Here is a 26,843-nt window from a genome sequence, read left to right on the forward strand (position 1 = left end):
TGAAGGTGTATAAATACATGGGGTTCTGCAAGGAGCCAAGGAAGGGAGAGAGCTAGGACAAACAGCCCTCTCTTTGCTCATCTACCTCCCTGCTCGTGGGGTAGAGCAGAAGCAGTAAGCATTTGCATGCTCAACAGCATCCCTATTCCTGAGCATCTCACCAGCCAGAAGGGTTTGCTGTGTCCCTGCAGCAACGAGCAGCACTGGTCCTGCCTGCAAGATGCTGCCAGCAGGTTGCTCCTCCGGGGGGAGAGTGAGGGGGGGGAACCGCACAGTGCTTTGCACTGCCACCCCCATCTCACAGATCAGAACCTGGCAGAGCCGAGCCACCCCACCCCCCACCCCATCTACAGCATCTCGCACCACACAGATGCTCTCTGCATCCCTCTCATCCCCCCTCCACCCCCTCCTTCCACCCTGCTCCTCCGTCACCGCACCCGCTGTCTCCCACCCCCTCCCCTGCACTCTCCTCCTCTCTCCTCACTCCCCTCCTGTATCTCTCCCCTCTTCTCTCTCCATTCTCCTCCTTTCTCCCTCTTCTCCCTTTCATCCCTTCTCCCATCGCTCAGCCCCTCATTCTCATTCTCTGCCGCCGCTCCTGCGCCGGGTGCCCATTGGTTGTCAGGATCCGTCCCCCACCAGCTGCCACCCCTCTCCATCTGCCGCCCCCAGTCGCCAAGCCCCCCTCTCTGCAGATGGACGGTGGACCAGGGGACTTGTCGGGGTCCTCTGAGCCACCAACGTGGGGCTGAGGGGCCTGGCACCCCCAGATGGCCACGGCCACGAGTGGGCCCTGGGGGTGAGGAGGAGACGTCCCGCAGCAGTCAGGGATGGAGCGATGGGCAGGTCCAAGGAAGAAGGACTTGTGGCTCTGCTGATAGGATATTTTAGACTCCCTCCCTTCTGGGACTGCTTTCCTTTAAAAAGGGGAAGGGGAAAACTATGACACGGATTCTCACGGTGAAGCAGAGGAAAATGTGCATTCCAACGACACGTAAGTACCAGGCAGCTCTGTCTGCTCTTCCCAGCTGTCTCCCGCGGGCATGAGTCCATGCAGAAGTTAACTCTGCCATCCCACAGAGGAAACATTCTGGCCCCCAGCTCTGCCAGTTCCATGCCACCTTGCTCACCCTGCAGTGAGGCAGGGGCTGTCCTGAGCTGGAACAGGACCATGGCAAACAAGGTGGGGAGGGTGGCAAGAAGGTAGGAAGTTACTGGGCTCAGTGGTCTCTCCTGGCTTTTAGCCCTGCTTTGTAGACAGGCTTTAGCATCCTCCTCCTCCCAGTCAATGCAGAAATGTAGAAAAAAAAAATATGTATATGTATATATATATATATCTAAATATATATATACACTTCCAACCTCCTCCTACCTCTCTGCCCACACCTGCTCTCCAGCTGTACGGACCAGATGTATTCTGGCAGCACCTGCTGGGAGACCCCAAGTCTTCTGCAACAGATTCTGTCCACATCATTAGGGACAGACCGCAAGCAGATACCAACACACTTCAGTCTGAAGCCAGTTTTCCTCACCAGTTTCTACCTATGCAGGTGCTGCCAGAGCAGTGTGGATCCAGCCCAAAAGAGGTACTGATGTCCTGTGATTGTTCTGTCAAAATAGCCAGAGCATGTGATGTGGAGTTTGAGCTGGTAGATGGTACGTGACAAAGTTAGGGGGGCACAGACTGACCACCCTTGCTTACAGACAAAGTTTGCCCACCAGGGTTGTATGAGCAAGAGAATTAACCTTCTACTCTTTATAGTGAATCAGTGTTTCATATTGCATGCTTTAGCATTTTCACAGGGTTTTTGGACCTCTGAAGCTGGCTTTAATGTATTGCTAAACAACAACCAGAACAACCAGCTTTGAAGCCTGGGCCCCAGACATTTCCCCATATGCTTTTCATACCATCACAGGTGTCCTCATCTGTATTTATCATTTGTGGGGCTTTATCTCCAAATGCCTTTTTGGAAATTCTTGTACATGCAGAAGGAACATCCTACAGGGATTCCTAACAATGTCCCCACATTTTAGAGGATCATCTTTTTATGTACACATTGTTCTGTTCTCTGTCAATGTTCACAGGGATCTTTTTCCTCAGAGTAGACACTGTCCTTCTCTTTCCTCCAACAAAGGCTAATGGGCGCATGTGTCACTGGAACAGCAGTGGAAAAAGATCTTAGAGCCTGGAAACAAGAGTGTCAAATTGCCTCCTATTCTGTCCATTGACTGCAGCCACTCATCACGTATGGCACAGCCCAGTACTGCAGAACCTCAAGAGGTGGGCTTCCATCAAGACAGTGTGTCACAGCCCAAGGCACCTTCACATAAAGAAATGCAAACAATTCCAGTCCTTCAAAGCTCATTTAAGTACAGCAGGAAACATTTATGCAATAGCCAATAGCATAATTAAGAGGTTTTGGATGCCCCATCCCTGGTGGCATTCAAGGCCAGGCTGGATGTGGCTCTGGGCAGCCTGGTCTAATTGTTGGCAACCCTGCACATAGCAGGGGGGGTTGAAACTAGATGATCATTGTGGTCTTTTTCAACCCAGGCCATTCTATGATTCTGTGATTGGGCTTAAGACATAGCTGTCCAATTGCCTCTTCTAGTGGCCTGTCAGATGAGGTTCTTTCAACATAAGATTTGGCACACTTGTGAAGCCTGTTGGGTTTTGCCTATCTGATACCCAAGAAATCCATCCAAAACTCAGCTCTGCCCGGAGGTTTCCAAAAGCTGGAATGATATTGACAAAAAAAGACAAAAAGTTGTACTATCGAGACATATGCGAGCAATATTGGGGTCCTCTGTAGACTCCAACTGGGAGAAAAGTTTCTGGAGCACTTCTGGCCTCCTGAATGTAGTTAATATTTGGAGTTCTTTCCTTTGAGATCTCCAGGTTTCATTTCAAGAGTAAAAGAGCTTCAGAACTCTGAGAGATCTGCGTAAAGGGGAACCTCAGGTCCCTGGCTCTTCCACCAAGCCATCATAATTTCCAAGGAGCTGGTTCATAAGGAGAGTGACCCTGCCAGTTCACATCTCCAGAAAATTTTGCTAAAACATCACACATCTGCCCTGCATAAGTTATGCCAACATGTCTCTGGTTTGGACTCTATTTCTAGAGCCCTGACTAAAGACAAAAGGCATTCCCTCCCCTTCTCTGTCTCTCCTCTCCCTGCAGCTCTGCACCCAGTGTCAGCAATGAGCTGGACAGAGAGTTTGTTTGTTCAAACCTCTCTCCGAGTGAGCTGAGAGTGCGGTTTCCATGCCAAACCCTGATGTGATGGGCAATTGGGCAACTCAGATTAGGAAGCCTGGGATACTGCTTTGGTGTTGTGAACAGCTGGGGCAGCAGAGCCTCCTCAATTAACAGTGTTTTTCAGGGTGCAAGAGGAAAGAGAGAAAACAAGCCAAAGAGACAAGGGAGAGATCTATGCTTATTCCTCCTGAAGTACCCAAAATAATGTAGCTCTTACTTTACTTTTAAACTAGCATGACACAAAACAGCAACTCTTCAACTCAGGTGCTGAGCTCAGCTTCAGGGCTTTAAATAAGAGTAGAGATGTTTTAATTTCTGCTGGAGAGGCTAACAACCCCACAGTGACTCCACAAGTCCAAAACGAGCTTCAGCAAGAGAATACTCAGTGAATGGGGAATCCAAAGATTCCCTAGGCACTTTGTCCCTGAATATCTCTTCCTCTTTTGTTCATAAGGTACCTGCCCCTCGTAAATGAGAATCAGGTCTCTGGCAACCGCTCCCCCAGTGCTGTAGCCATCAGCAGAAAACAAGAAATTTCCCAGTACCTAACCTACTCTTGCCTGAGGATCTTTTCCTAGAAGAGAAGATCCACTCATCCCACACCGAGTCATGTCCCTGTTTATCCTGCTGTGCCCTCTGCATCTCCCAGGTCTGGATGGGATCAATATTGTTCTACATGTTCCAGTGGCTGCCAGTACCCACTTACCCACCTCAACTCCCCATGCCTGTTCATACTCACAGACCACTGATGTGGAGATTCTATCCATGGCTTGTTCAGCTGTCATATTGCTGCTCTAAATACCTTTCTTCTCCTCTCACCCCCAGGTTGCTAATTGATCCTGCAGGGAGACTGTCCTCACCCTCTTTTCTGCCTCTGCTATGGACACTTCTGCTTTCAGTCTCCCCACGCCAACAGTGTCAGAGGAGGGGAATGCCTCTGGTAGCTGGGCAGGCTTCACCACCCCCAACAGCTCCACCACCACCACCAGCCCTGGTGTGGTTGTCAGCGGTATCCTCATCCCCATGGTCTACCTCATCGTCTGTGTGGTGGGGCTAATTGGGAATTCTCTGGTCATTTATGTTGTCTTGCGACACTCCGTCAGTGAATCAGTGACCAATGTCTACATCTTGAACCTGGCCCTAGCTGATGAACTCTTCATGCTAGGTCTGCCCTTCCTGGCAGCACAAAATGCCCTGTCCTACTGGCCATTTGGGTCCTTCATGTGCCGCTTGGTGATGGCCGTGGATGCCATCAACCAGTTCACCAGCATCTTCTGCCTGACAGTGATGAGCGTTGACCGCTACCTGGCTGTGGTCCACCCTGGGAAGTCCTCCAAATGGCGAACAGCACGAGTGGCCAAGGCTGTGAGTGCCACTGTGTGGATGCTGTCATCCATAGTGGTGCTGCCCGTGGTGGTCTTCTCAGATGTACCTTTAGGTATGAACACATGTCACATCCAGTGGCCAGAACCTGCCTCAGTTTGGCGAGCTGGCTTCATCATCTATACTGCCACCTTGGGCTTCTTTGGGCCACTGCTGGTGATTTGCCTTTGCTATCTTCTCATTGTTGTGAAGGTCCGTTCCTCTGGCAGAAGGGTGAGGGCTCTGTCCTCTAAACATAAGCTTTCGGAGCGCAGGGTGACTCGCATGGTGGTGACTGTTGTGGCTGTCTTCGTCCTCTGCTGGCTCCCCTTCTATGTCCTCAACATAATCAATGTTGTTTGTCCACTGCCAGAGGAGCCGTCCCTCTTCGGTGTCTATTTCCTCGTGGTGGTGCTGCCGTATGCCAATAGCTGTGCCAATCCTATCATCTATGGCTTCCTCTCCTACCGCTTCAAGCAGGGCTTCCGAAGGGCCATCTTCAGGCCATCCCGCCGTGTCCAGAGCCAGGAAGTGCCAGAATGTCCCCCAGAGAAGTCTGATGATGGAGGGGAAGAGAAGGAAATCAGCAAGATCACCCAGAATGGCAATGACAGAGAGGAACGCCCTCTAAGCAGCAGGGCAGGAGAAAGAAATGGGCAAAAACCACTCCCCGAGGAGCCTGTGGGCTGTGAGAAGAGCAGCAAGTTGCATGTCAGCTATTTATGATGAAAGGGATGGTGCAGGGGAAAGACACGCTGGGACATGGGATCCCTTTCACCCCCTGTGCTATCTTATCTCAGAGACAGTGGGAGAGATTGATACAAGACAATATTAAAGATTATGCTTAAAGATGAAGAGGGCTCCATGAGCTTGTGGAAAAAAAAGCAAAGCATTGTACTCGGCTTTGGAAGGAATACCTAAGTTTTGTGTGGCAAGAAGTAAAGGAAGGGCTGGATCTAGGGAGAGCTGAACAGGATATGGGAACAGGCAGTATGGAGAGAGCATGGCCTGTCCTATGCGGCATGATCCAACCTTCAATCACCCACCTATGAAGAGCATCAGCTACCACGTGACTGGCACTTCAAGAGAGTTCTCAAATAGGTATATGTGATGTGTGCCTCTGAAGATCTAGAACAGGCATCCCAGTGCCTTGGTTATCCTCCTTGTGGACATGAGAAGTGGTTTACGCTGGAGGAAGAACAGGAAGGACAAATGTCTGCAGCTAAAAGCCACCAGCAGCCTGTTCCATGAATGGCTGACATTTTTCTAGCTCTTCAAAAAGTCTTAGGGACAACTTACCCCCTCACTGGTCCTGGCTGGAGACCACTTGATGATGAGAATTACTTGGCAGTGCAAATGGGACATTTCTTTCCCAAAATCTACAAACTTCAAGCTCTTCTGGTGACTGCACCCTGATGGGAGGTGTAACAAGAGTAGAAAATAAGCCAGTGAGGCATGGGTTGGAGGCAGGGTTTCTTATAAACTGAAATGCCTTTTCTCTTTTTCTCTCCCTCAGCCTGGCTGTAAATAAACAAAATGCCTTTGGACTTAAAAGCCAACTGAGCAGAACAATTCTGTGTGTTTAGGAGAAGGGAGATGCTATAGATTTGGCTCTCCTGAGAATACACAATCTCTCTGATCCTCTGATCTCTGTATAAAGGAATGTTTGGCTGGTACAGGACATCAAAGTATGTATCAGCAGAGAATGGGGGCAGGAAGCAGAGGGGGCCAGAGGGATCTCCAATGTGTGTTGGAGGAGTCTGGGAAATACTAGCAGCTGACTGTTCTTGTGGGAAATTGTGGACTATTTGGCTTTGGATGGAGAGGAAATGATGTGCCTGCAAATATATGAAAGTGGTTGTATGTAAAAATTTGATCAGTGGACTGTATGTGTGTGAGGATGGCTGAACAGGATCAAGGATTGAGGAGTCAGCGTTGGAGGGGAATGCATAATTTGGCACTGATGCTATCCTGTGTGTGACTGTGGGGTGGGTACAGATACATACAGATAAAGGTTTATGTGTACATAAGTGCATAAAAATGCAGGCGAGGAAGAATGTTTATGCAACTGTGGGATGCTTAAGTGTAGTCATGCAAATATATATAGCAATGAGTGTGCATGTGACAAGTTGTGTCAGAGTGTGAGAGGGCGTGTGTTGCTGTGAGTGTTGGATGAGTGTGCATCAGTTGCTGGAAGGAAGCTGTAAGTGGGCCTGTGGAAGAGCAGCAATGCACAAGGGTGGGTGGGATGAAGGTCTCTCCCGCCAGTTTGGCTTCATTCCTACAGGCTATGTCTGTCCTCAAACCTTGAGCTTCTCCATGAATGCTGTTGCTAAGCTACAGCCACCAAGAAGATTCTCATACCAGAGCCCTTGGTAGTATATGGGCACTCTCATCCACAGACAATTTAGACATAAAGTTCCCTTAGCTCAGGAGATGTTGGAGGATGGACTCCAGGTAGGTTCAATGACAAGAGCTGGCTGAGTGATAGAGAGATGTCTCACAGGACACTTGAAAGAAGGCATGTGGTGTGAAGGGATGGCATGGGGCAGGTGTGCTAGGACAGGAGGCTCAGCCTCAGGGAGCTAAAGCTGAACTCCCAGTTTGTCCCAGCCTTTTGCTTAGCTCCTCTTACAAAGCACACTTATTCCCCTGAGCATGAGCAGTCATATGCTGAGGAGTGTAGGCTCAACTCAAAGAGAAAAGAAAATGATTGGTAGCCAGTTTCTATCTTCTGCTACCTTTCACATCTCCCCCTCCTTCCATCCATGCACCAGCTCCCCACACTGTAGGTTGTAGTGAGAAAAGCAGCCAAACTATTCATGGCTGTGGGATTCACAATCTGTTGCATTAAAAAGGCTTCCACAGCACCCAATGGAGCGCAGCGAAGAAATGCCAGCAGAATGAAGATGAACTGCTGAAGCCCCTGCCTGTCTAAGGGGTTAAAAAGAGTAGAAGGGCAAAAAGATACAGCTACCAAGTGGCCAGACATGTGGACGACACAGCTCTTTAAATGGCAGCCTGTCGTGTGCCTCTTGCAGCAATGAGTAGAGCAAAGTGAACGTGGAGCACAGCCAGCACAGCAGTCCCTGTAGGACAGAGGAAAAATGGCATCAACTAGGGAGTACGGTGATGGCTGATAGCCAGGTACTGAAAAAGGCGTGGGACAGAGAATGGGGACCTTGCAGCAATCATAGAATCATTAAGGTTGGAAAAGACCTCTAAGATCACCTGGTCCAACCACCATCCCATCCCCACCGTGCCCACTGACCACGTCCTCAGTGCCACATCCACACAGCTCTGAACACCTCTAGTGACGGTGACTCCACCACGTCCCTGGGCAGCCTGTGCCACTGCAGCACCGCTCTTTCTGAGAAGTTTTTCCTTATATCCAACCTGAAAGCATCTGAGAGCAGTGAGGGGAGGTACAGTAAGGGTTTCCTTCTCCAGAGTGGCTGCCACTGCTTTCCTCACCAAACTGAGCTGAGGCTTCACTTCACACGCCTTTGTAATTCCATCTGCTTCAAGTCACCATTTGAGAAACTCCACCAACTGGTTGACTTCTTAAAATACCGACATCCCTGAAGAGCCCAAGCACTGCAATGCTGGCGCTGAGCGGGTGTGCCAAGGAGACATCATTTTGGTACTCCGAATGTGAACCCAGTAGGAAGGCAGCTCTGCAGGGGATTCAGCTGTGGAAAGCAACATTGGGGTGTTTAGTTTAAATGGGAGTTTAAAGAAAAAGTATCACAAGTATCGTAAGGACAGGAAAGCACTGGAACAGGTTGTCCAGAGAGGTGGTGGATGCCCTGTCCAAGGAGACATCCAAGGTCAGGCTGGAGGGGCTCTGAGCACCCTGATCTACCTGCAGGTGTCCCTGTTCATTGCAGGGGAGTTGGACTAAATGGCCTTTAAAGGTCCCTTCCAACTCAAACGATTCTATGATTGTATGGTTGTATTTTTCTGTCTTTTGTTTTCTTCTTCCTGCTATGCTACACCCTACAGTTCAGTGACAAATTGAGGGGGGGGAAATAATGAGATAAACCAAGTATAAGACTGGAGGAGGAGAATAAAAAAAAAAAAGTATTTTTGCTTACAATTCATGAGGATAAAACAAACGTTACACAATTCTGCAAAGTATTCTCATTGATTAAAGGCTGTTGGGAATGACGAAGGTTACCTCTCTGCCTCCCACCTCCAGCCTCTCAGCTCAGCTCCTTCTTCCTCCTGGTGAATTCTCAGTTTTCTCTGTGACAACAACGCTAATCCAGATACCCTTCTGATCCTCCTAAGGACACTGAGGTTGTTTCTGGGCACCCCAGGGGCCACAAGGACTGTGTGCAGTGAAACGATGGCCGAGTTCAGGAGGATTTGTTCCAGTCAGATGTGGAAATGGATTTTTCTATTCTGGGTGCAGAGGCACGGAGATAAGGGCTCCATCAAGCCCTGTGCCGCACAAAAGGGTTTTATTCTCATCACGTAGAGATTGGAGCCGCAGGACTAGAAAGGGCCGCAGTGATTTCAGCAGTGTTGTGCAATGCCTCTTCCCAGCAAACGTTTGATCACGGAGAGGGGTGTGAGAGCTGCAGGGAGCCCACCCTGCCGAGAGCTCGTGTGCACACGTCAGAGAGCAGATACCGAGAGGCATATGCATGCGATGTGTTTGCGTGCATGCAAATGGGTATTTACGTGGCTGCACGTGTGGGTATGTGTGAGTGCGTGCATATATATGCACGTCTCTGGGTGCTTTAATCCATGCGTTATCTGTAAGCGTGTGAGACAAAACGTGGATGAATGCGTGCCCAAGAACAATTTTGCCACCCTAACTGTGGCACAGGGCAGCTTTGGACCCATTCACGGGAAAGGCAAGGGATGGTGCTAAGGGGAAGAAGTCCTTCAGCAAGGCAAGGGGGTGCGTTTCCAGGCTGTTACCAGTGCAGCCCACACTTTAATGTAATTGGAAGCTGTTGTTAGGGAGCCAGTGTATCTGTAATCAACAGGATAATGCAGAGGCTCAGCTCAGGCAAGCACAGTACTGTCCACTTTCTGCTTCAGATGCTACACGGGACCTCGGAACAAGGGGGTGTGGGAAGGGGTCAGGAAGCAGTTAACCAGTTGTAATAGGGGAAACAGGGGAGACGGGGAGGTCAAGAAATGGAAATAACCCTGAAAAGAAGATGCTTCTGCATCTCCTGAGGATGCAACAGAGAACTGAAATGCTTTATCTGCTCGAATGAGTGGAAAATATGCAAATATTTGCTCATGAAAACTTGGTGTGCTTTGCCTTCCCAAGCATAAAATATGCAAACGTCACGCGGCGCGCAGCCGGCTCGCTCGGGTCTCGTACTCAGTGCGTCATGCACAAACACACACACTGGGATGTCAGTGCAGCCAGCTGTGGCATGTCCCTCTCTACATGACAAATGGGGACATGCAGGGAGGAAATATATATGCTTTGACTCATGTGTTGTGTGTGCACAACACAGACGTTTCATCTGTGTCCTCTCGCGGCTCTTCCAGCTGGCACGGGAGAGCCCAGCACTCAGCCCTGCTGCCTCTCACTGGGATGTCATCCCCAGCCACTTTCTACCTTTTGGGGACACACAGCTCCAGTGCCCCATGCTGAGCCCCCCGGAGATCTGTTACTGTAAAAGCATGGTGCTTTGCTGCACTGCTATGTTACAAAGCCTGTGCCCTTGCCCTCTGCCTGGAGGCTGGAGTAATCACAGAATCACAGAATGGTAGGGTTGGAAGGGACCTCTGGAGATCATCTGCCCAGGGAGGTGGTGGAGTCACCATCCCTGGAGGTGTTCCAGAGCCGTGTGGATGTGGCACTGAGGACATGGTCAGTGGGCATGGTGGGGATGGGCTGACAGGTGGCCTAAGTAATCTTACGGGTCTTTTCCAGCCTCGATGATTCTGTGATTCTATGACCTAGTCCAACCCCCTGCTAAAGCAGGTTCCCTACTGCAGGTTACGCAGGAAAGTGTCCAGGCAGGTCTTGAATATCTCCAGAGAAGTAAACTCCCACCCATTAGATATTTATAAGCACTGATATGACTCCCCCTCAGCCTTGTCTTCCCCAGGCTGATCAGTCTCATGGCTCTCAGCCTTTCCTCATAAAGATGATCCAGGCCCCTCATCATCTTGGTGGCCCTCTGTTGGGCTCTCTCTAAAAGTTCCCTGTCTTTCTTGATCTGGGGAGCCCAGAACAGAACACAGCACTCCAGATGTGGCCTCGGCAGGGCAGAGGAGCAGGGGAAGATCCTCTCCATCTACGCTCTTTCTAAATGTGCCCCACAATACAATTGGCTTTCTTGGCCATAAGGGAACACTGTTGACTCATAGTCTTTGTGATGGACCAAATGCCTAGAGAACATGGCAGGACTCTGTTGACCAGGTTTAGGACCAGCTCAAGACATGACTACTAAGCAATGGTGGGAACACTTAATTTCAGATCCCTGGCATCAGGCTGGTTCCATGGGTATCTTAGGCAGGAGGGGTGCTAAGGAGGAGTCACAGAAGAAAACAAGTTGCAAGTACAGGTGAACAGCTCTCCTAGCTGCTCCTCAGCCACGTGGCATTTAAGCAATGCACAAAAGAAAAAGAAAAAAAAAAAGAAAGAAAAAATGGGAAAGAAATGAAAGTGCAGCAGCTTTGGCAGGCCTTGATGTCTGTGTGAGGAAGCCCAGGCCGCCACGCTGACAGAGCAGCCCCAGCAGGAATCGCTGCTGGCAGAAGTGCCCTCACACACTGCAGCCGCCTGCGTAAGGCCAAGGAACGTGTCATTGCTCACTGAGCCAGGCCCTGCTTGAGCAACAGCTATGAGTGAAATGCAGCCACGCGGATGACTTCTAGCAAGCCTGCACATCCTCAGCCGTCCCTGCCAAAGGGTTTCACGCAGTGGTGGTGCTCCTGGTGAGCGGGGATTGGCTGATGCACAAGCCCGCAGGCTGGGCAAGGTTTGTTTTCCCATCCTGCTCTGCAGTTTGGCCCGCAATGATCAGTGATTTGGAGAACACAGAGGGATTGCTGATGTTATGGGGTGACTTGGGAGCACCCCAAGGCACTGCAGCATGGAAACTCGCTGTTGCCTCTCGGTACCACAAGTTTTCTCCTCCCCATCTGCAGGCACTGAACATCCCACCTCTGTCTGCGCCTCACTTTCCACTTTTGGAAAATGAGAGGGATAATGGGGGAAGAGTCAGTGCAATGTTTCTTTCTGGGATCAATACAAGGGCCACCACCAGGGCTGAGCAGTGATGGAGAGGAGCTGAGCACAGAGCCATGCTGCTCACTGGTCCCGTGCTCTTGGAGCACGTGCTCTCCCTTCCTAAGGGCAGCAGAGGCAGTAGCCAGGAGCAGGAACTTTGCTTCCAGAAAGGATCAGCTGTTGAGCTGAGCAAAGCATGAGGCGGGTGGAAGGAAGGAGGGAGGGAGCGCGAGCCAAGCCTGACACAGGGCAGCGTGGGGGGGGAGGCACTCACCAAGGCCTCCGAGGCAGGATGGAAAGGACGATAATTACATAAGAGCACTTGGCGAGCATCTGGCTGGAGTCAGCTGGGCCCCGCCAGCTCTCCCTCCCTCCCTCCTTCCATCCTTCCCTCCCTCGCTCCCTTCCTCCCTGCACTGCTAACCAGGAGCAGCTGAGGATACACCAAACCCAACACGGGACTCCTCTGCAGAGGGGCGCGGAGGTAAGAGCTCTTCTGCTTCCCTTCTGGCTTGTGCTGCTCTGGGAGAGAAGGGGAAGAGAGGTGGGGAAGGGGAAAACTGCCCTTCTCCAGGGGATGCAGCCAGGAAGGAGAATGGAAAGGGCTGCTCCTCTGCCTCTTGGTGCTGACAATGCCTTTGCTCCAGTGGGTTGGTAGACGGAAGAGATGCACGGTGGTGTTTGTGGGTGGATGTGTGCATGGGCAGCAGGGCAGGGGGTCCATGCGTGCAGGAGGAGCTGAGCTGTGCACAGGGGGTGGGAAGGGGAGTAAACAGCAAGGAGCTTCCTTCCTTCTGTGCTTGTGGCAGATAGGGTTAATAGGATGTGGGGAGTGGCTGAGGGAGAGCCAGGCTTACCCCCTGCTCTGTACTTTGTGGAGAGGGTTGCAGGAGAAGGGAGGAAATGCAGGAGGAGGAAGCAGCTGCTTTTGAGCAAGGATTGCTGTTGTCCAATCTGGCCAGAGCTTCCCTGGGCTGCCTCCAAGGCAGTGTGTGGAGGACAGCTGAGCACACACACAGGGTGCCTGCAGGTTGGGTTTCGCTCAGCAGTGTGGCTGGCACGTGGACCGAGGAGAATGCTCTCAAAACCCATACACTGGAGCACTTGTCCACACAGGCCAAAACTTCTTGGAAAAGTGCATGTGCCAGCAAAACACTGCTGGTGCAGCCCATTGCTTTCAGAGAGAAGGGCAATATTACCTTGACAAAGCTGTCTTTATTGGCATTAACTGCTGCCCAGTAGGGTGATGCTACCAGAGCAAGTCTTAGAAACATAGAATTGTTTGAGTTCGAAGGGATCCTTAAAGGCCATCCGGTCCAAATCCCCTGCAATGAACAGGGACACCTACAGGTAGATCAGGGTGTTCAGAGCCCCTCCAGCCTGACCTTGGGTTTCTCCAGGGATGGGACATCCATCACCTCTCTGGGCAACCTGTGCCAGTGCTTCACTACCCCTTACCGTAAACTTCTTCCTTACACGCAATCTAAATCTTCCCTCTTCTAGAATGAAACCATTTCCCCTTGTCTTTGTTTGCTAGCTCCTTGAGTGTCTCAGTTCAGTTTGGGAAAGACATTAGGCACAAAGTCCTGCTCACAGACAAGAATATGGCAGGGCCCTTTCTAGCAGGGTGCTCAGGTTCGAATCGGATGATCTTTGAGGTCCCTTCCAACCTAAGCCATTCTATAATTCCACGATTCTCCACAAAGAACACTTGCTAGTTTGAGAGCAAATCCAGTGTGCAGTTGGAGAGGTGGGAGGGAAATGAGGGCAAGCAGCTTCCTTCTGCCTGCTCTGTTGGAAAGGAAGAGATAAGGCAGAGGTGAGGCAGGGAGCTGCAGAAAGGGGGAGTGTCATGCTTGGAAATGAGACAGGCGGGGAAATCTGAGAGAGAGGGGAGTGACTGCGTGCTGGGAGCTCATGAACATGGCAGTGAGTTTCCTCGGGCTCCTCCGGCCACGGATGGACGTTTGTTTGCTCTGTGCTCATGAAGCTACGGGCTGACAGACAGCCCGAGAGTATCTCCAGCCCTCCCAGCCCCCTCCTTCCCATCCCCCCAGTTCACAGCACATATTTTCCCAGACTTTTCCGCTTGCTCCTCCAGTGGTGCTGGGGTCCTGCCAAGCGCCAGCCACTCTCTGGGAAGCGAGGGCCTCCCATTCCCAAACCGCATAACTGGGAGAAGGAAAACAAAACCAAAAACAAATATCCAAGGACACGTAGACACGCACAAAACCCTTTTCCCTGCAGAAATGTGGGAGTTTTCTCCAGATTCCCTTGGCAACTGTGCAGCGCTGACTTGGCACCTTGGGCCCCTGCAGAAAGAATTATTGCCTACCCTCCCTCCTGCCACATATACACGCTCCTATAGGCTATAAAATCTTAAATCCAGCTTTGCCACAGCATAGGAACCCTAAAGCTTGCCTCCTTCCAAACTCGCAGTGCAGCCACATAGCTCTCACCCAAAGGGCACAAGGGGACCACTTGGCACCAGGCTGGGGCAGAGACCACTGCCGTGGTTTGCTGCAGAGCCTCAGCTCTGGCGAGCAGCAGCAGCAGGGCTGAGCTTGAGGCCGGCACACCCCTCCTGTGCAAACCACTCTGCCCGGGATGTGACCTTGCTGTGCCACGTGCCCAAGTGTGAGGCTTGGGGCTCTGCCTGGGGAAGGATGACCAGAGAGGAAAAAAAGACAGTACCTCTCCCAGTTGGCAAATGAGCCTGCTGGAAATAGCATGACCGGGGCGAGAAACTGCGGTGATGCTCTAAGAGGAACTATGCAGGAGAGAATGAAAGATGAAGTTTGGGAGAGAGCATGGGCTGCCAGGTGGAGGGCTGATGAAGGCTAGCACAGGGGATCAGCAGACAGGGAAGAATCCTGCACCATCGCACCCCAAAATTCCTGGGGTGGGATGCTTCCCTTCTGCCTTACCCACCCTTTGCAAGGAGTGCAGTCTGCTCTGGAAGACAAAAGGCAGGGGAGGAAAAAAAGGGAAACGAACCACCTAGGAAAGAGTTAAGAGGCACCGCAACCCAAGCCGCTCTGCAAAGTGCCCAAAACCAGGGAGGGAAAGGGAGGGGGAAGAGAGGGGAGGGAGCAGGTCCAATCCCAGGCCATGCACCCTGCCAGCACTCAGAAGCCACTGCCAAGCACGGGCTCTTAAAGCCATGGGCCCCGAAGCTAGCTCTGCAGGCAGAGGGCAGCCAGCAAGCAGCGGGGCTGGAGAGCACAGTGAGGAGCCCTCGGCATCCAGGGTGAGCTGCACGGGGGTGTGGGCAGAAGCAGCGTGGGCAGCGGCTGAGAGAGGAGTGTCTGAGCATGCCTGCATATCTGTCTTTTGCATACATACTTGTCTGAAGGCTGCCTGCTCGACTCTGCTTGCTTTCTCTCTCCAGTGCAGCAGCTCCACTCCAGACCTTTTGCAAGAGCCTGTCATCCCTTCGGGCAAGGTGCTGGGGTTTGGCTCTCCTCCTGTGACAGAAGGGAGGCGAGGAGCTGAGACGCTACTGAGCACTGGGACAGGAATTGGAATAGCTCTGGAAAAGGCTTCCCAGAAAGGTGGTGGATGCCCTGTCCCTGTAGACATTCAAGGTCAGTCTGGAGGGGCTCTGAGCATCCTGACTGAGCTGTGGGTGTCCCTGTTCATTGCAGGGGAGTTGGATCAGATGACCTTTAAGGGTTCCTTCCAACTCAAATAATTCTATGATTCTGTGGTGGGGTGCCAGGGAACACAGAGGGATGGGATTTGGTGTTAGGGGAAGGAGAGGCTGGAGTTAAGTCTCTGCAGGGAGAATGTGGGTCTAACTCCCACTGGGATATTGAGTTAACTTTGTGAATAGCTCACAGCTAGAGACTGGAGGTCTGGAGAAGTTTTTCACAGCCGGCTGCATGGATTCAGCACCCTACTGGAGTGTGCTTTTGCTGAAGCTGTGTGGTTTGCTGTGCCTTCTTTCTCTATCCCAGCCTGGCAGCTTTGAGTGGCTCCAGTGGTTTGCCTAGTGACAGGCTTTGAGGCTCAAGCCTTCCATCAGAGCTGGCAGCCAGTCTCCATTGGTCTGGGCGGAAGGGTGTGGCGCATCCTCTTGGGGCCATGTGCTCCATACTCAGATTGCAGCCTTGAGTCTCCCGGGACATCAAGCATGCATCTCCCTGGCAGGACAGTGCCATTCTGTCCCACCACTGGCTCCAGCCACCAAGATATATTGTTTCTTGGTGATCTCTGCTCTATCGCCCACGTCCTTCCCTTCTTATGCTTTACTCTGGATCTTTCTCATATCTTCCCAGGTCACCATGGACATAATTTACCTACGCACACCCCTGGCCTTCCTTCTTCTTCCTCTTGTTGTGCTTGGGGCACCCACTGATGAACTCCACCTCACAGAACCTGCCCCTGGTGCTTGCAGGCGCTGCTGTGACCCACCAGACTCTTCTGCAGATGCCCCACCACCGCCTTCCAGCCACCATCACCTGCCCTACCCGATGCCAGAGATCCGTCCCTATATCAATATCACCATACTGAAGGGTGAGTGCTCCTCTTGGCCCCAAAGTGCCAAGACCAGTTAACCCAGCAGACACAGGGAAACAAAGCACAAACCTGGGAGGCTAGCAATTCTGTTGGAGGCTGCTCTGACCTCCACCTTCTCTGTACACAAAAAGTAAGTTCTGGTGCTCTTCTCTATGTTTTAATGTCTGCCCAAACCTGTGACAAGCAACACACCAACACCAGGGTAAAGCTACAGTATTAATTACAGAGGACACCCAAATTATGCTTGTATTGGCAAAGTACCAGCTCTCTAACATACACTGCATGACTCATAACGTTCAGTTTGGATCTTTTCCCACCGACCAGTTAAGTTTGGACACTTTCTCTTCAGCCTTACTCCTTGCTCCTCTCTAGTCATGTTCTCCTACATATATCAGCATTTCTCCAGCTTTTCCAGCCTGTAGCAAGAGCAATATGTGGATAACTGGGTCCTGGAAGAGGGCAGAGACTGCAGCTGGGGGTAAGGGAGTGTGAAGGATGAAGAAGAGGCCAAGAGGAGTACTTTGCACTGTTGTTCTCCATCTTGTGCTGGAGTCTCTTAGGAATAGACCCTAGTGCTTCCAGCAAAGCCATACCAGGCAGTGAACAGAAGGTTAGAAAGAAGAAAGACCCCAGTCACATCCACATGTTGGCTCCTTTTCCATAAAGCACAATTCTGTGACCATCAAGGAGTGTTCCTTCTTCTGTCATTCCCCCATCCTTTAGCAATCTCTGTCTCCTCATTGGGTTTTCTCACCACTTCTTGCATCTCTCCCTCTGATATCACACAGGGGTTGTGTTCTCTGCTTCATCTTGTAGGAGAGAAAGGAGATCGAGGAGAGCCTGGGATGCCAGGGAAATGGGGCAAAGAAGGGCCACGTGGAGAGCGGGGTGCCCAGGGCCAGAAAGGCAGCAAAGGACAGATGGGCACAGCAGGAGATTCCTGCAAGCACCAGTATGCTGCATTCTCTGTTGGCCGCAGGAAAGCACTGCACAGCAGCGAGGGCTTCCAGGTCTTGATCTTTGACACCGTCTTTGTCAACCTCTACAGTCACTTTGACATGTTCAATGGCAAGTTCTACTGCTCTGTGGCTGGCCTTTACTATTTCAGCCTCAATGTCCACACCTGGAACTTCAAGGAGACCTACATGCACATCATGCGCAACGAAGAGGAGGCAGTCATCCTGTATGCCCAACCCAGTGACCGTAGCATCATGCAGAGCCAGAGCCTCATGCTGGATCTTCAGGAAAATGATGAGGTCTGGGTGAGACTCTACAAGCGGGAGCGGGAGAATGCCATTTACAGTGATGATGTTGATGTGTACATTACCTTCAACGGGTATCTGGTCAAGCCAAGCCTTGACTAATTGCCTCTCCTCCCTTCCAGAGCCTTTCTGGCCTTCTTCCTCTCTCTCTCTTTCTCTCTCTCTCTCTCTCTCTCTCTTTTTATTGCCCGCAACCACTGCAAATCTCTTGGAAATGGGCCTGTGAAGTCTCAGGCATTGAGTGTGAAACTTGCTGCTCTGGCTCCCACCTCATGCTCTCTAGCAGTCAGGCCTGTAGCTGTGCATTTACAGCATGACACTATCATCTTTCACACCTCACCTCATGACCCAGCTTAAGTGATTGGCTTGTTCTAAATCCACGAGCAGGATGTGGCTGGCTTGTAGGGTCCTAAAGTGGGAGGAAAACTAAGATGTTGCTCCTGGGGATGTGTCCTTCTTTGGGATTTCCTACACAAAGGACTCCCATAGTAAGGTCTGGAAAGTCCTTGTTGCCCAGGTGCATGCTGGCTTCTTTCTGCCCCGGCTGGACATGCCAGTTTTGCAGCCTGCAACGTGGCCCTAATGCCAGCACTCACACCTATAGTCTGGAGGGTGGACTGGGGTCTTCTGGCCTTCTGTAGAACAGAGGAAGAGGTAGGAGTGGTGGGAGATGATACTGTCTTTCCAAAAAAAGGTCTGTTGGCCTTCTTGTTATGTCATTGACTTTCCATGGAAACCATTCTGGATCTCAGAGCCCTCAAGTTATGGCCCAGGCTCCTGGGTCCTGTGGTCCTTTCCTAGGCTGGCTGTAAAATTGCGGCCTGGGGGGACAGTCTTCCACTGTGCCAGCTCTAGCTCTTCTGGGAGGTAGCAGGCTGGACATTCAGCCAGATAATTCAGAGATATCTGCTGTTGAATGAGTAGAGCCCACCGCTCTGTTCCCATTAAACCATAAGCACAGAATGAGAGAGAACCCTACAAACCTCCCTACAAAACCTACTGGGGTGCCACTTGGTCTCAGTTCCCCAGCTCTGGGAAGCCAGCTCAGCCCAGAAAGGGCTTTCCCTTTCCCAAGTGCATTTTGGTGAACCTGATTCTGCTCACTTCTGTGACAGAGGTGCACCCGTTGGTACCAGTGGCATGGCCCTGGCTCCTGCATGCCATTATGTCATTTCTCCTGAAGGTGGTTCTCTCACATTGGTGTTGAGAGACTGCTGTTTCATGACATGAGCTGTAGGCTGCAAGGCCAATTGCAGTTAAACCACAGTTTCCAGACCTGGATGAGTTGGCATCTCTTTGCCTGTGTGATGGAAAAAACTAGAGGCAAAACAGTGGTGTGAAAGGAAGCGAGACTTCAGCAACTCAACCCATATTAAAAGCTTCCCTGACACGCGTTGTGTGCCTTTTTCTGGCAATCTCATTAGAGCAACGGGGAAAAACATGTGGCTACAACAAACCCTCGCTCTCCTTGTCAGGTCAGAGATGTTGCAGTGGGAAAGGATGCCAGTGGTAGGATATTCTAGTACCATTTATGCTGGCCTCACACTGCCCTCACTCACATCCCTCTGGGGATGTGAGGCTGACTTAGCACTTTGGGAAAATCACTTCCATGTGTTGTGATGCTGCCACAAACAGCAGAGCCAAGAGTTGTCTCTTTTTTGAGTCTCAGGACAGGACAAGCAGGAGAAACTGTATTTCTCTGCTGCCCATCGTTGGTAATGAAGTCTTCTGACTTATGCTTCCACAGTCTCGTGGTTAGCCAAGGTCTCTGTCTATAGTACTGGGACTATCAGAGATCTCCCATTGGAGGTACAAATCAAATTGTTATATTAGGACTCAATCAGGTACACTCAGCCCAGGATGGCAAAGGTGCAGGAACACAGGTTAACTGTTGAAAATGCTTGAGAGAATTGCAGGACATTTTCTCTCTTGCCCTGCTTGCTTACCCTCCCTGCTCTGCCAAGGAAGCTGTGCAGACTGGAATGAATTTCAGGCACTTTCTGGCCCCTGATCCTCCCCACTTTTGTCACTGATGCAATGTGTATAAAAACAAGGTTTCACCAAGATAAAGCTGGATCTTTCCCAGGGAACCACTTGATGACAAGATCATGGGAATGGAAGGAAACCGAGCTTCTTCCTCTCCCTTATCAGGACTGCTCAGAGACAGGATTGCAGGCATTGGAAAGGAAGAAGCATGCTCAAAGTGATGCTCAGGACTGAATCCCTTTCTGTCTTCCTAAACCACAGGCTGCAAACCCAGGTATTGTGTATTTACAGTGTATAGTGCCCCGTGTTTTCCTGAAGAGAAGCAAGCCTCTCAAACACCGAATATCTCCAGAAACAAGCTTTTACTTTTCTCCTTTTCTGTTTGTTTGTTTTTAAAATTCCAGTGGGAGATGTCACGTGTTTCTCATAAGCATCCAAATGATGCTTGATGTACGTGGTAGAGGAAGGCAGGTGGACCAAAGGGTATGTTTAACAGGCTTCTTGGTGCTAAACAAGATGGCAATCCCTTGGTGCTAAATAAGTTTTCAGAAGTTTTGGGCGCTTTCTGGAGGGTGTGGTAGGCTGAGTTATAATGTACTGTAGAATTAATGGTGCTTTATGTTGTAGAAACAAACTCTGAGAACTTTTGTGTGTATATATATATATATAATTTCAGTGATATTAAACTTTTTTCCTTGGTTGTTTTGCACTTAGATCTGTCTTTTCTTCCCAGCCTATTCATTCTACCTCCAATTATGGCTAAACAGTGCAATGAAAAAGATACTGATCTGAAAGAAACAGGTACAGAGTCTAATTCTGTTGTGAAACTCCCCTAGGAAATGCTTGGCAGTCCCTTTCTGTTTCCTTAAAGACAGTTGCTTCACAGACACTTTCAGTTGTGACAGCTCTCTTCTCTCTTCTGGGAAAGCTTTAAGCAAATTCAGGGCAGAATGCTTTGAAAATAACCCAGAAAGGATTAGAAAAGAATTAGGATTAATCTTCAAGCACTTCACTAATTCTACTGAGAAAGGCTGGACCAAGGCTGGACTTTTCCAAAGGGGATCAGCCTCTTTGTCTTGTTTCAGTTTTGGCACATCCTTCCATCAGGCACGCAGTAAGCATGATAAGAGTGTGTTTTCCCTGTGGTGTTTCTGTTTTCTCTGCCAAGAGGTAAAAGCCAGGATGTGCAGGCAAGGGGGACGTTAAACTTTTGACTACACATCTGTATATTTAACAGTGGAGCAGTAGTTCCAGATTCAATCTGGACACCTATTTTGGGAGACCTGAGCGTAATGGCAAAGATTCAGGTCAGAGGTGAAAAGACAAGTGACAATTGCATGTAAGCTTGGGGAAAATGCTGAAATTGAGGGTTAGAAGAGAGGGAAATTGAGAGGTAGAAGAGGTAAATCAGACTTTGGGGTTTGGTCTGGTGGGACAAACACTCCTGACTGGGTAGAGAAATGGACAAGAAAACAAGAGCCCATATAGGAGCTTCTGTTTTGAGACTCATTCATCTTCAAATAGCTTCTGCTGTGGTTTGACATGTACCAGATGCTCCATTTGGCAAGGGGTGGAAAACATAACCATATGCCTTACAGGCCTATTTGGTCCTGTGTCAGGCCTAGGGTTTGGACTGTGTGTATGCTAGTGAATGTGACACTTTGTCAGACCCGAGACCAGACTTTTTTTCATTGTTTTTTAATTTACTTCTGAGAAATGTGTCCTCAGGAAATGCCAGGGTTGTGCTTGTGTTTGTTCCTGGCCCCTTGAGGTAAGATGCTGGTAGATTGGAGGTGCTTTTGTTGCACTTAATACGTGGATAGAGAGAGGAGGGGGGAGTGGAAATGTGCAGTCAAACCTTCTAGAAAAGCTTTTTGTGATTCAGTCCTTCAGCTTGTCCACTTGGAGAGAAGAATGCTGTCTGAACAATCTGTTCAGCTCAGTCCTTCAAGGCTATGATACATGCACCACTGGCAGAGTCTGAGGCCAGTGCCACCCATCGCACCATGATTTGACTGGGGAGCTGCCATAGGTAAGACCCAGCTCAGGCAATCTGGACCCTGCACTACTGTAGAAAGAGCAGTCCTAAAGTTGGAGACATCTCTGCTGCCCAATCAGTAGATGCAGCCAGCCCTGAAGGCCGTTAGACCTCCAGTCATCCCATTCACCCCCAGTTCTGTGTTCTCCATGCAGGGTGTCTGCTTTGCAACATGTGAGCCATGTGATGGCCAGCACCTCTCTCTTGAGTGATGCAGAAAGCATGCTGTGGGTTGGGAATCTCTCTTCTCCCCTGAAGGAGAGAGTTCCAAGCCCTGTTGCAAAGGGCTTTGCATTTTTCCATTGCTTTGCTTCTTGTTTCTGCAAGGTATAGAATTGAGTTATACAATCACAGAATGGCTTGGCTTGCAGGGAACCTTAAAAGATCGTGTAGTTCCAACTCACCTGCCATGGGCACAGATATCTTCCCAGATTAGGTCTGATCAGGTTTCTAAACTTCCCAACCAACCTGCTCCCTAGGGAGGGAGCATTCACAACTTCTCTGGACAACCTGTCCCAGTTATCTAACCACACTCGTGTTAGAAAATCTGTTCTGGATATCGAGCTTGAGATGTGGGCCCGTGAAAATCTTATGAAGGTATCTTCCACCAAGTTGGCCCTTTAAACTGGTTTCCTGCAGGTTTGTGGTCTTGAAGGTATGAAGGGGGGAGGACGGGGGAGAGAGGAGGTAAAGGGTAGGAGATGGTTCTGTCTTTAAGAGAGGAAGTGCATGTCAGGGCCAGCTCAGGAGAAGCTGGAGATCCTGCAATTGTTCCTTGTCCTGGGATAGCTGTGGGAAAGGGTAAGAGAGGACCAGGGCAAGAAAGGGGGAATGAAAGGCCAAAAGGGTGGAATAGAGTTAGTACTGGAGTGGGAGGCCCAGAAGGAGACCGTCAGCTCTGCAGCAGGAGCCCACGTGGACACAAGTGTGAGTGCTTGCACCCAAAGCACCATGGGGCAAGTCATGGGTATCCCAGGCATCCCCTTGAGCCTCAGCTTAGCTTCCAGCCACAGTGCAGGGTCTGCCGCATATAGGGGATTTCTGCACCGCTTTGGAGGCTCTGTGACATAGCTCCAGCCTGCTCTCATTCCCAATCCACCCAGATAACCAGCTTCATTCACACCTCAGTTTTGTGGGTGACTTTTCCACAATGGTTAAACGGGCGTTTGCTGGGCCATGCAAGGCTGCAGAGGCCAGCTCGGAGCTGTGCTCTGTGGTCACACCCACACATGTGTACACACACACATACCAACCCCGTATGGACATCTCTTGCCTTCCTGCCAACGGAAACCATTGCCCTTTGCAAGCCCAGCTCACTCTGAAGATGCTATCAGAAGGTGGGTAGAAGGGGGCTGAGGCACCAGGCTCTTCTGAACAAGTACAGCTCCCATTGATGTGTGTCCCCTCCGCTCCCACAAGACTCTGCAATCTCCCTCCTCAGTTATACATACCACGGTGAGGAGCAGGCAGAAGGTCCCACTCAAAGGCTTCTGACTGTTTCTCAACCCACAGACCAGTTCAACCTCTTGAGTTTGTATCACCCAACTCACAAAGGACCAGGGAACTATTGCAGAATCTCACACTTTTCCATATGCCCTTTTGCAGTGGCTAAGATGGGAGGGAGCAGGATGGAGAGTGGATAGCGGGAAGTGAAGGTTGTGTTGGCTTTTGATTCATGCTAACCTACTTGGAGCCATGCCTACGAGAAGCAAGGCTTGTCTGCATCAACCTCAAAGCTGTTAATGTGCCTCAACCGCCACAGAACCCAGAAAACATAAACAGCAACTTACCTCTGAGGAATGAGAATGGTCCAAACCTCACAAGTTGCCACTGAGGACAGTTGCAATGCTTCAAAGAAGCCAGGGGTCGGAAACACCCGTCAAAATAGAAGGAGGGCAGCAGGTCTCTTGCCTCACTGACGCTCATCACGCAGGCACCATTTTCACTAATCTAGTTCCCTGCTCTAAAGCCCCAAACACACTCTGGGTCTTTCACAGAATAGCGTCCTAGTGCAAGACTTGGGCCAAGCACCTCTAATGGAACAGGATGGGAACTTTCTGTTCTTCTGCCCTTTTCCAGCCTTCCTTACACATGGTTCAACGTGGTGATGGGAGAGCAAAGAGAATCATAGAGTCATAAAACCGTTAAGGTTGGAAGGAGCACTAAGTTCACCTAGTGCAACTGTCAGCCCATCCACATCATGCCCACTAGCCATATGCATCAGTGCCACGTCCACACGGTTCTTGAAAGAAGGAGCAGAGGAATCTTTGGGCATACCTTTTCATGGGGTGCCTGAGGCTCACAAATGCTTTTGTTGGCTCCTGGCACCCTCATATTCACTTCCCACCCTGACACACACACACATTTTTTTCCCATGTGTCTTTGATTCTTCTTGTGAAGCAGTGGAATGGAGCAGATCATTAGAAAGGATGGAAGCCCAGCCCTGCCCCTGCAGCCACAGGCAGTAACAAGCATATCTTTTGGGCCAAGGACCCACACACCACTCCACACATGGTCCAAACCACCTCCCAAATCCTCTCCACATGCTGACTCCCACTTCTTTTCATTTGAGGTTGGAACTAAACGATCTCTGAAAGTCCCTTCCAACCGAAGCCTTTCTCTGATTCTGTGATCTACTGGCGGCATTGTTTGAGTTTCTAGAATATTTACGCAGGCTTTTGCAATTGCACCACATTTTCAAGGTTGTTCCCATTTTTATTTTTTTCAGCATTTCCATTTGTTCACGTACCTCAGTCCGGAGCACCCCCCTGACCCCAGGACAGCTTGCTTCTCCTCCCCCATCTATAGCGCTGCCAACAGAGGCAGAACCACTGTGCTTACATTGCAGTGGCTGCAGCAGGCAGGGACTGCGGTGTGCTGGGTCAGTGGTGGGATGGGCGATGTGAACTCAAGGGAAATGAAGAGATAATGGCTGCAATGCCCTCTTTTTGCTTTAGGGTGTTTTTTTTTTTTTTTTTTTTTTTCCACTTTCCTCCCCCTCTCTAAGCTCCCGTGCCTGCTTTAATCACCATTGCAGAGCGCTGCGCAGAGAGATGGCTGAGTACAAAGTGCAGGGGAAGCAGTGGGAGGGTCAGGTGAGGACTGAGAAGGGCGAGAGGAAAAGGTCAGTGACGCAAGCCCAGCGCGATGGCTCTCCCTCAGCTGAGCCGCTCTGCTGTTTGTCCGTGGTGCACTATTTCTTCTCGGCAACAATTCACACATCTGGGGACCACAACTCCTTCCACCGCCCACGCTCTTCCTCCCCCCTCACAGGGGCTGAGGCAAGGGAGGGGGAAGGAGGGGAGCTGCTGCACGGGGCTGCCGGCATCGTTTCCAAGACGGAAGGGGAATAAAAGTCTCAAGCAGTCCTTCTCCACAGCCGACTTCCCTCCAGGCGTTGAGGACCTCTGATGGAGGGACCTGCTTCTTGCAAAGAAAGAAAGGGGGGATCCTTGCTCATGGTTGGTCAGAAAAATGCATTGGCACTCCTGTTCTTGAAACATAGAAGCAATGGTGCACGTTTTTTTTTCCCTTAGAACTCAGGTCTCACCTGCAGAGCTGTGACTAAGGGATGGGACCCTGGTGCCTGTGGACATGTGCTGTCTTTGGGCTGTTTCCAGAGTAAGCATTCGAGTGTAGCCAAGCGCTCGATCCCCTCCGTGTTTCCCCTGTTGGCTGCAGCTGTGTACGTGCATTTGTTGGTGTGAATGTGTGCACAGGTGCAGGTAATGGGCATTCCCCCCGAGGCCTTTTCCACAGCCTGTTCCCAGCCATGCAGTGCAGCACTCTGCCCACAGCAGCCCTCCCAGCCCAGTGCTGGCTACAACAGCCGTCACTGCTCTTTTGACCTGAAGAGAGCGGGAGAATGAAACTATTAACCGCTTCAGTGCTCTGTGTACTTTTCTGCTTCTTTTGCATGAAGTGCTGGAACAAAGTTCTAAAGAGCCTCTCCCTCACGTCCGTGCATACCATTCTCAGCAATCAGAAGAGGAGGAAAAAGGCATCCTGCTCTTGTCTTTCTCTCAAGGAACCAAGGGTCATTTTCTCTGAGACCTTCAGATCCCATTTACAAATATAGGCACAGTCAATGGGGCTAGTGTGATGGGAAGCATCTTGGTCTTTGTATTCATAGCAACAAACCTGAAATCTCACATGTGGAATACACTGTGTAACAAATGGTTGGACTAGATGACCTTTGTGGTCTTTTCAACCTTAATGATTCTATAATTCTGTGATTTTACAGTTCTTTCTCACATGCAAAACCTTCAGGCTTCTCAGAGGCCACAATGGGAAAAATAGCCATTTCCACACTGCTTCTTGTTTTTCTCCAAGTGATGATCCTGAAATGTTCACCAGGATTAGGTCAGTTGTCTCAGCATCAAGAAGAAGGGATCCACTTTTTACACAGTGTGATAATGGTAGGACAAGGGGTAATAGCTTTAAATTAAAAGAGGGGATATTTAGGTTAGGTGTTAGGAAGAAATTCTCTACTCAGAGGGCAGTGAGGCACTGGCACAGCTGCCCAGAGGAGCTGTGGTGCCCCATCTCTGGAGGCATTCAAGGCCAGGTTGGATGGGGCCCTGGGCAGCTGAGCTGGTGGGTGGCAGCCCTGCCCATGGCAAAGAGTTGGAACTGGACAGTCTTCATGGGCCCTTTCAACCCAAGCCATTCTATGGTTCCATGAAGACCTTTCTATGCCAGCATCTCCAGCTAGAAAATTGACTCTTCAGTTTTGTGTCACCTGAAGTCTTGTCAACCTGCAGAAGTGCTCTGCTACAGGTGGTTTACTTCAGACTCTCTGGGAGGAAAAGTCTGCAGAGAACCAGGGCCAGAAGTGGGCTCTCAAGCAGGATGAGGATCCCTGCAGGCCGACCTGTTCCACAAGGCAGAACGTCCCTTGGGAGAGTGAGGTGCCATCCAGTGCTTGGTCACAAGCCTGGTCTTCACCTTTCCCTTTCACTCCGTCCATATGGGATCACTGGCTGTGGCAATTGCCTTTCTCATCAAATCTTTCACCTCTCAAGGTGAAGAAAAAGGAGGAGGATATTCAGTAGCAAGAGAAGTAGAGGAGCAAACGGTGGCCTGAACCCGGGAAGCCACAGAGCAGGGGGAAAAAATGGCTCTCCTGACTCAACCAAGGGGAGAGAAACGAGCACAATCCAGTGGACAGAGCAATAGGGAGACAGGAAGCAGCTTCTAAAC

At 50.4% G+C, this 26,843-nt stretch overlaps 3 protein-coding genes and 1 long non-coding RNA gene across 16 annotated transcripts in view; 2 read left to right on the forward strand and 2 right to left on the reverse strand.

Annotated features, from left to right (window-relative positions):
• Positions 1 to 685: 685 nt before the first annotated feature.
• Positions 686 to 6,180, forward strand: SSTR3 (somatostatin receptor 3). Its single transcript, NM_001024583.2, has 2 exons — positions 686 to 994; positions 4,085 to 6,180. Exon 2 carries the CDS (start codon positions 4,139 to 4,141, stop codon positions 5,345 to 5,347), a length of 1,209 nt encoding a protein of 402 aa, NP_001019754.2. The 5' UTR covers positions 686 to 994; positions 4,085 to 4,138; the 3' UTR covers positions 5,348 to 6,180.
• On the reverse strand, positions 5,051 to 9,157 carry LOC112533483. 2 transcript variants are annotated; one of them, XR_003077770.3, is made up of 4 exons: positions 8,802 to 9,157; positions 7,599 to 8,313; positions 5,668 to 6,033; positions 5,051 to 5,177 (listed from the first exon to the last, which is right to left on the reverse strand). It is a non-coding gene; the product is annotated as an uncharacterized LOC112533483 (long non-coding RNA). The 2 variants fall into 2 exon arrangements; XR_005843163.2 differs by having other exon boundaries at positions 5,668 to 8,313.
• A 3,092-nt stretch (positions 9,158 to 12,249) lies between these two features.
• C1QTNF6 (C1q and TNF related 6) lies at positions 12,250 to 20,316 on the forward strand. 6 transcript variants are annotated; one of them, XM_425481.7, is made up of 4 exons: positions 12,250 to 15,084; positions 15,226 to 15,421; positions 16,115 to 16,352; positions 17,172 to 20,316. In XM_425481.7, the coding sequence occupies exons 3-4, from the start codon at positions 16,121 to 16,123 to the stop codon at positions 17,717 to 17,719; spliced, it is 780 nt and encodes a 259-aa protein (XP_425481.5). In that variant the 5' UTR covers positions 12,250 to 15,084; positions 15,226 to 15,421; positions 16,115 to 16,120; the 3' UTR covers positions 17,720 to 20,316. The 6 variants fall into 6 exon arrangements, with proteins under 6 accessions (XP_425481.5, XP_046764663.1, XP_004937807.4 ...); XM_046908707.1 differs by having other exon boundaries at positions 15,231 to 15,421; XM_004937750.5 differs by having other exon boundaries at positions 12,250 to 12,318.
• Positions 20,317 to 23,295: 2,979 nt separating this feature from the next.
• KCTD17 (potassium channel tetramerization domain containing 17) overlaps positions 23,296 to 26,843 on the reverse strand; it is a 53,389-nt gene continuing 49,841 nt past the window's right edge. For 2 of the 7 annotated variants that reach the window (XM_046908681.1, XM_040656277.2), the window contains one exon: positions 23,296 to 25,061. In XM_046908681.1, the coding sequence (XP_046764637.1) occupies positions 24,909 to 25,061 (153 nt within the window). In that variant the 3' untranslated portion in view covers positions 23,296 to 24,908. Of the gene's footprint in view, positions 25,068 to 26,843 lie in introns of all 7 variants that reach the window. The other 5 variants (XM_046908679.1, XM_040656272.2, XM_040656270.2 and 2 more) reach the window with 4 other exon arrangements.

The sequence above is a fragment of the Gallus gallus genome, chromosome 1 (assembly GCF_016699485.2).
Source record: "Gallus gallus isolate bGalGal1 chromosome 1, bGalGal1.mat.broiler.GRCg7b, whole genome shotgun sequence".
Taxonomy (NCBI): Eukaryota; Metazoa; Chordata; class Aves; order Galliformes; family Phasianidae; genus Gallus; species Gallus gallus.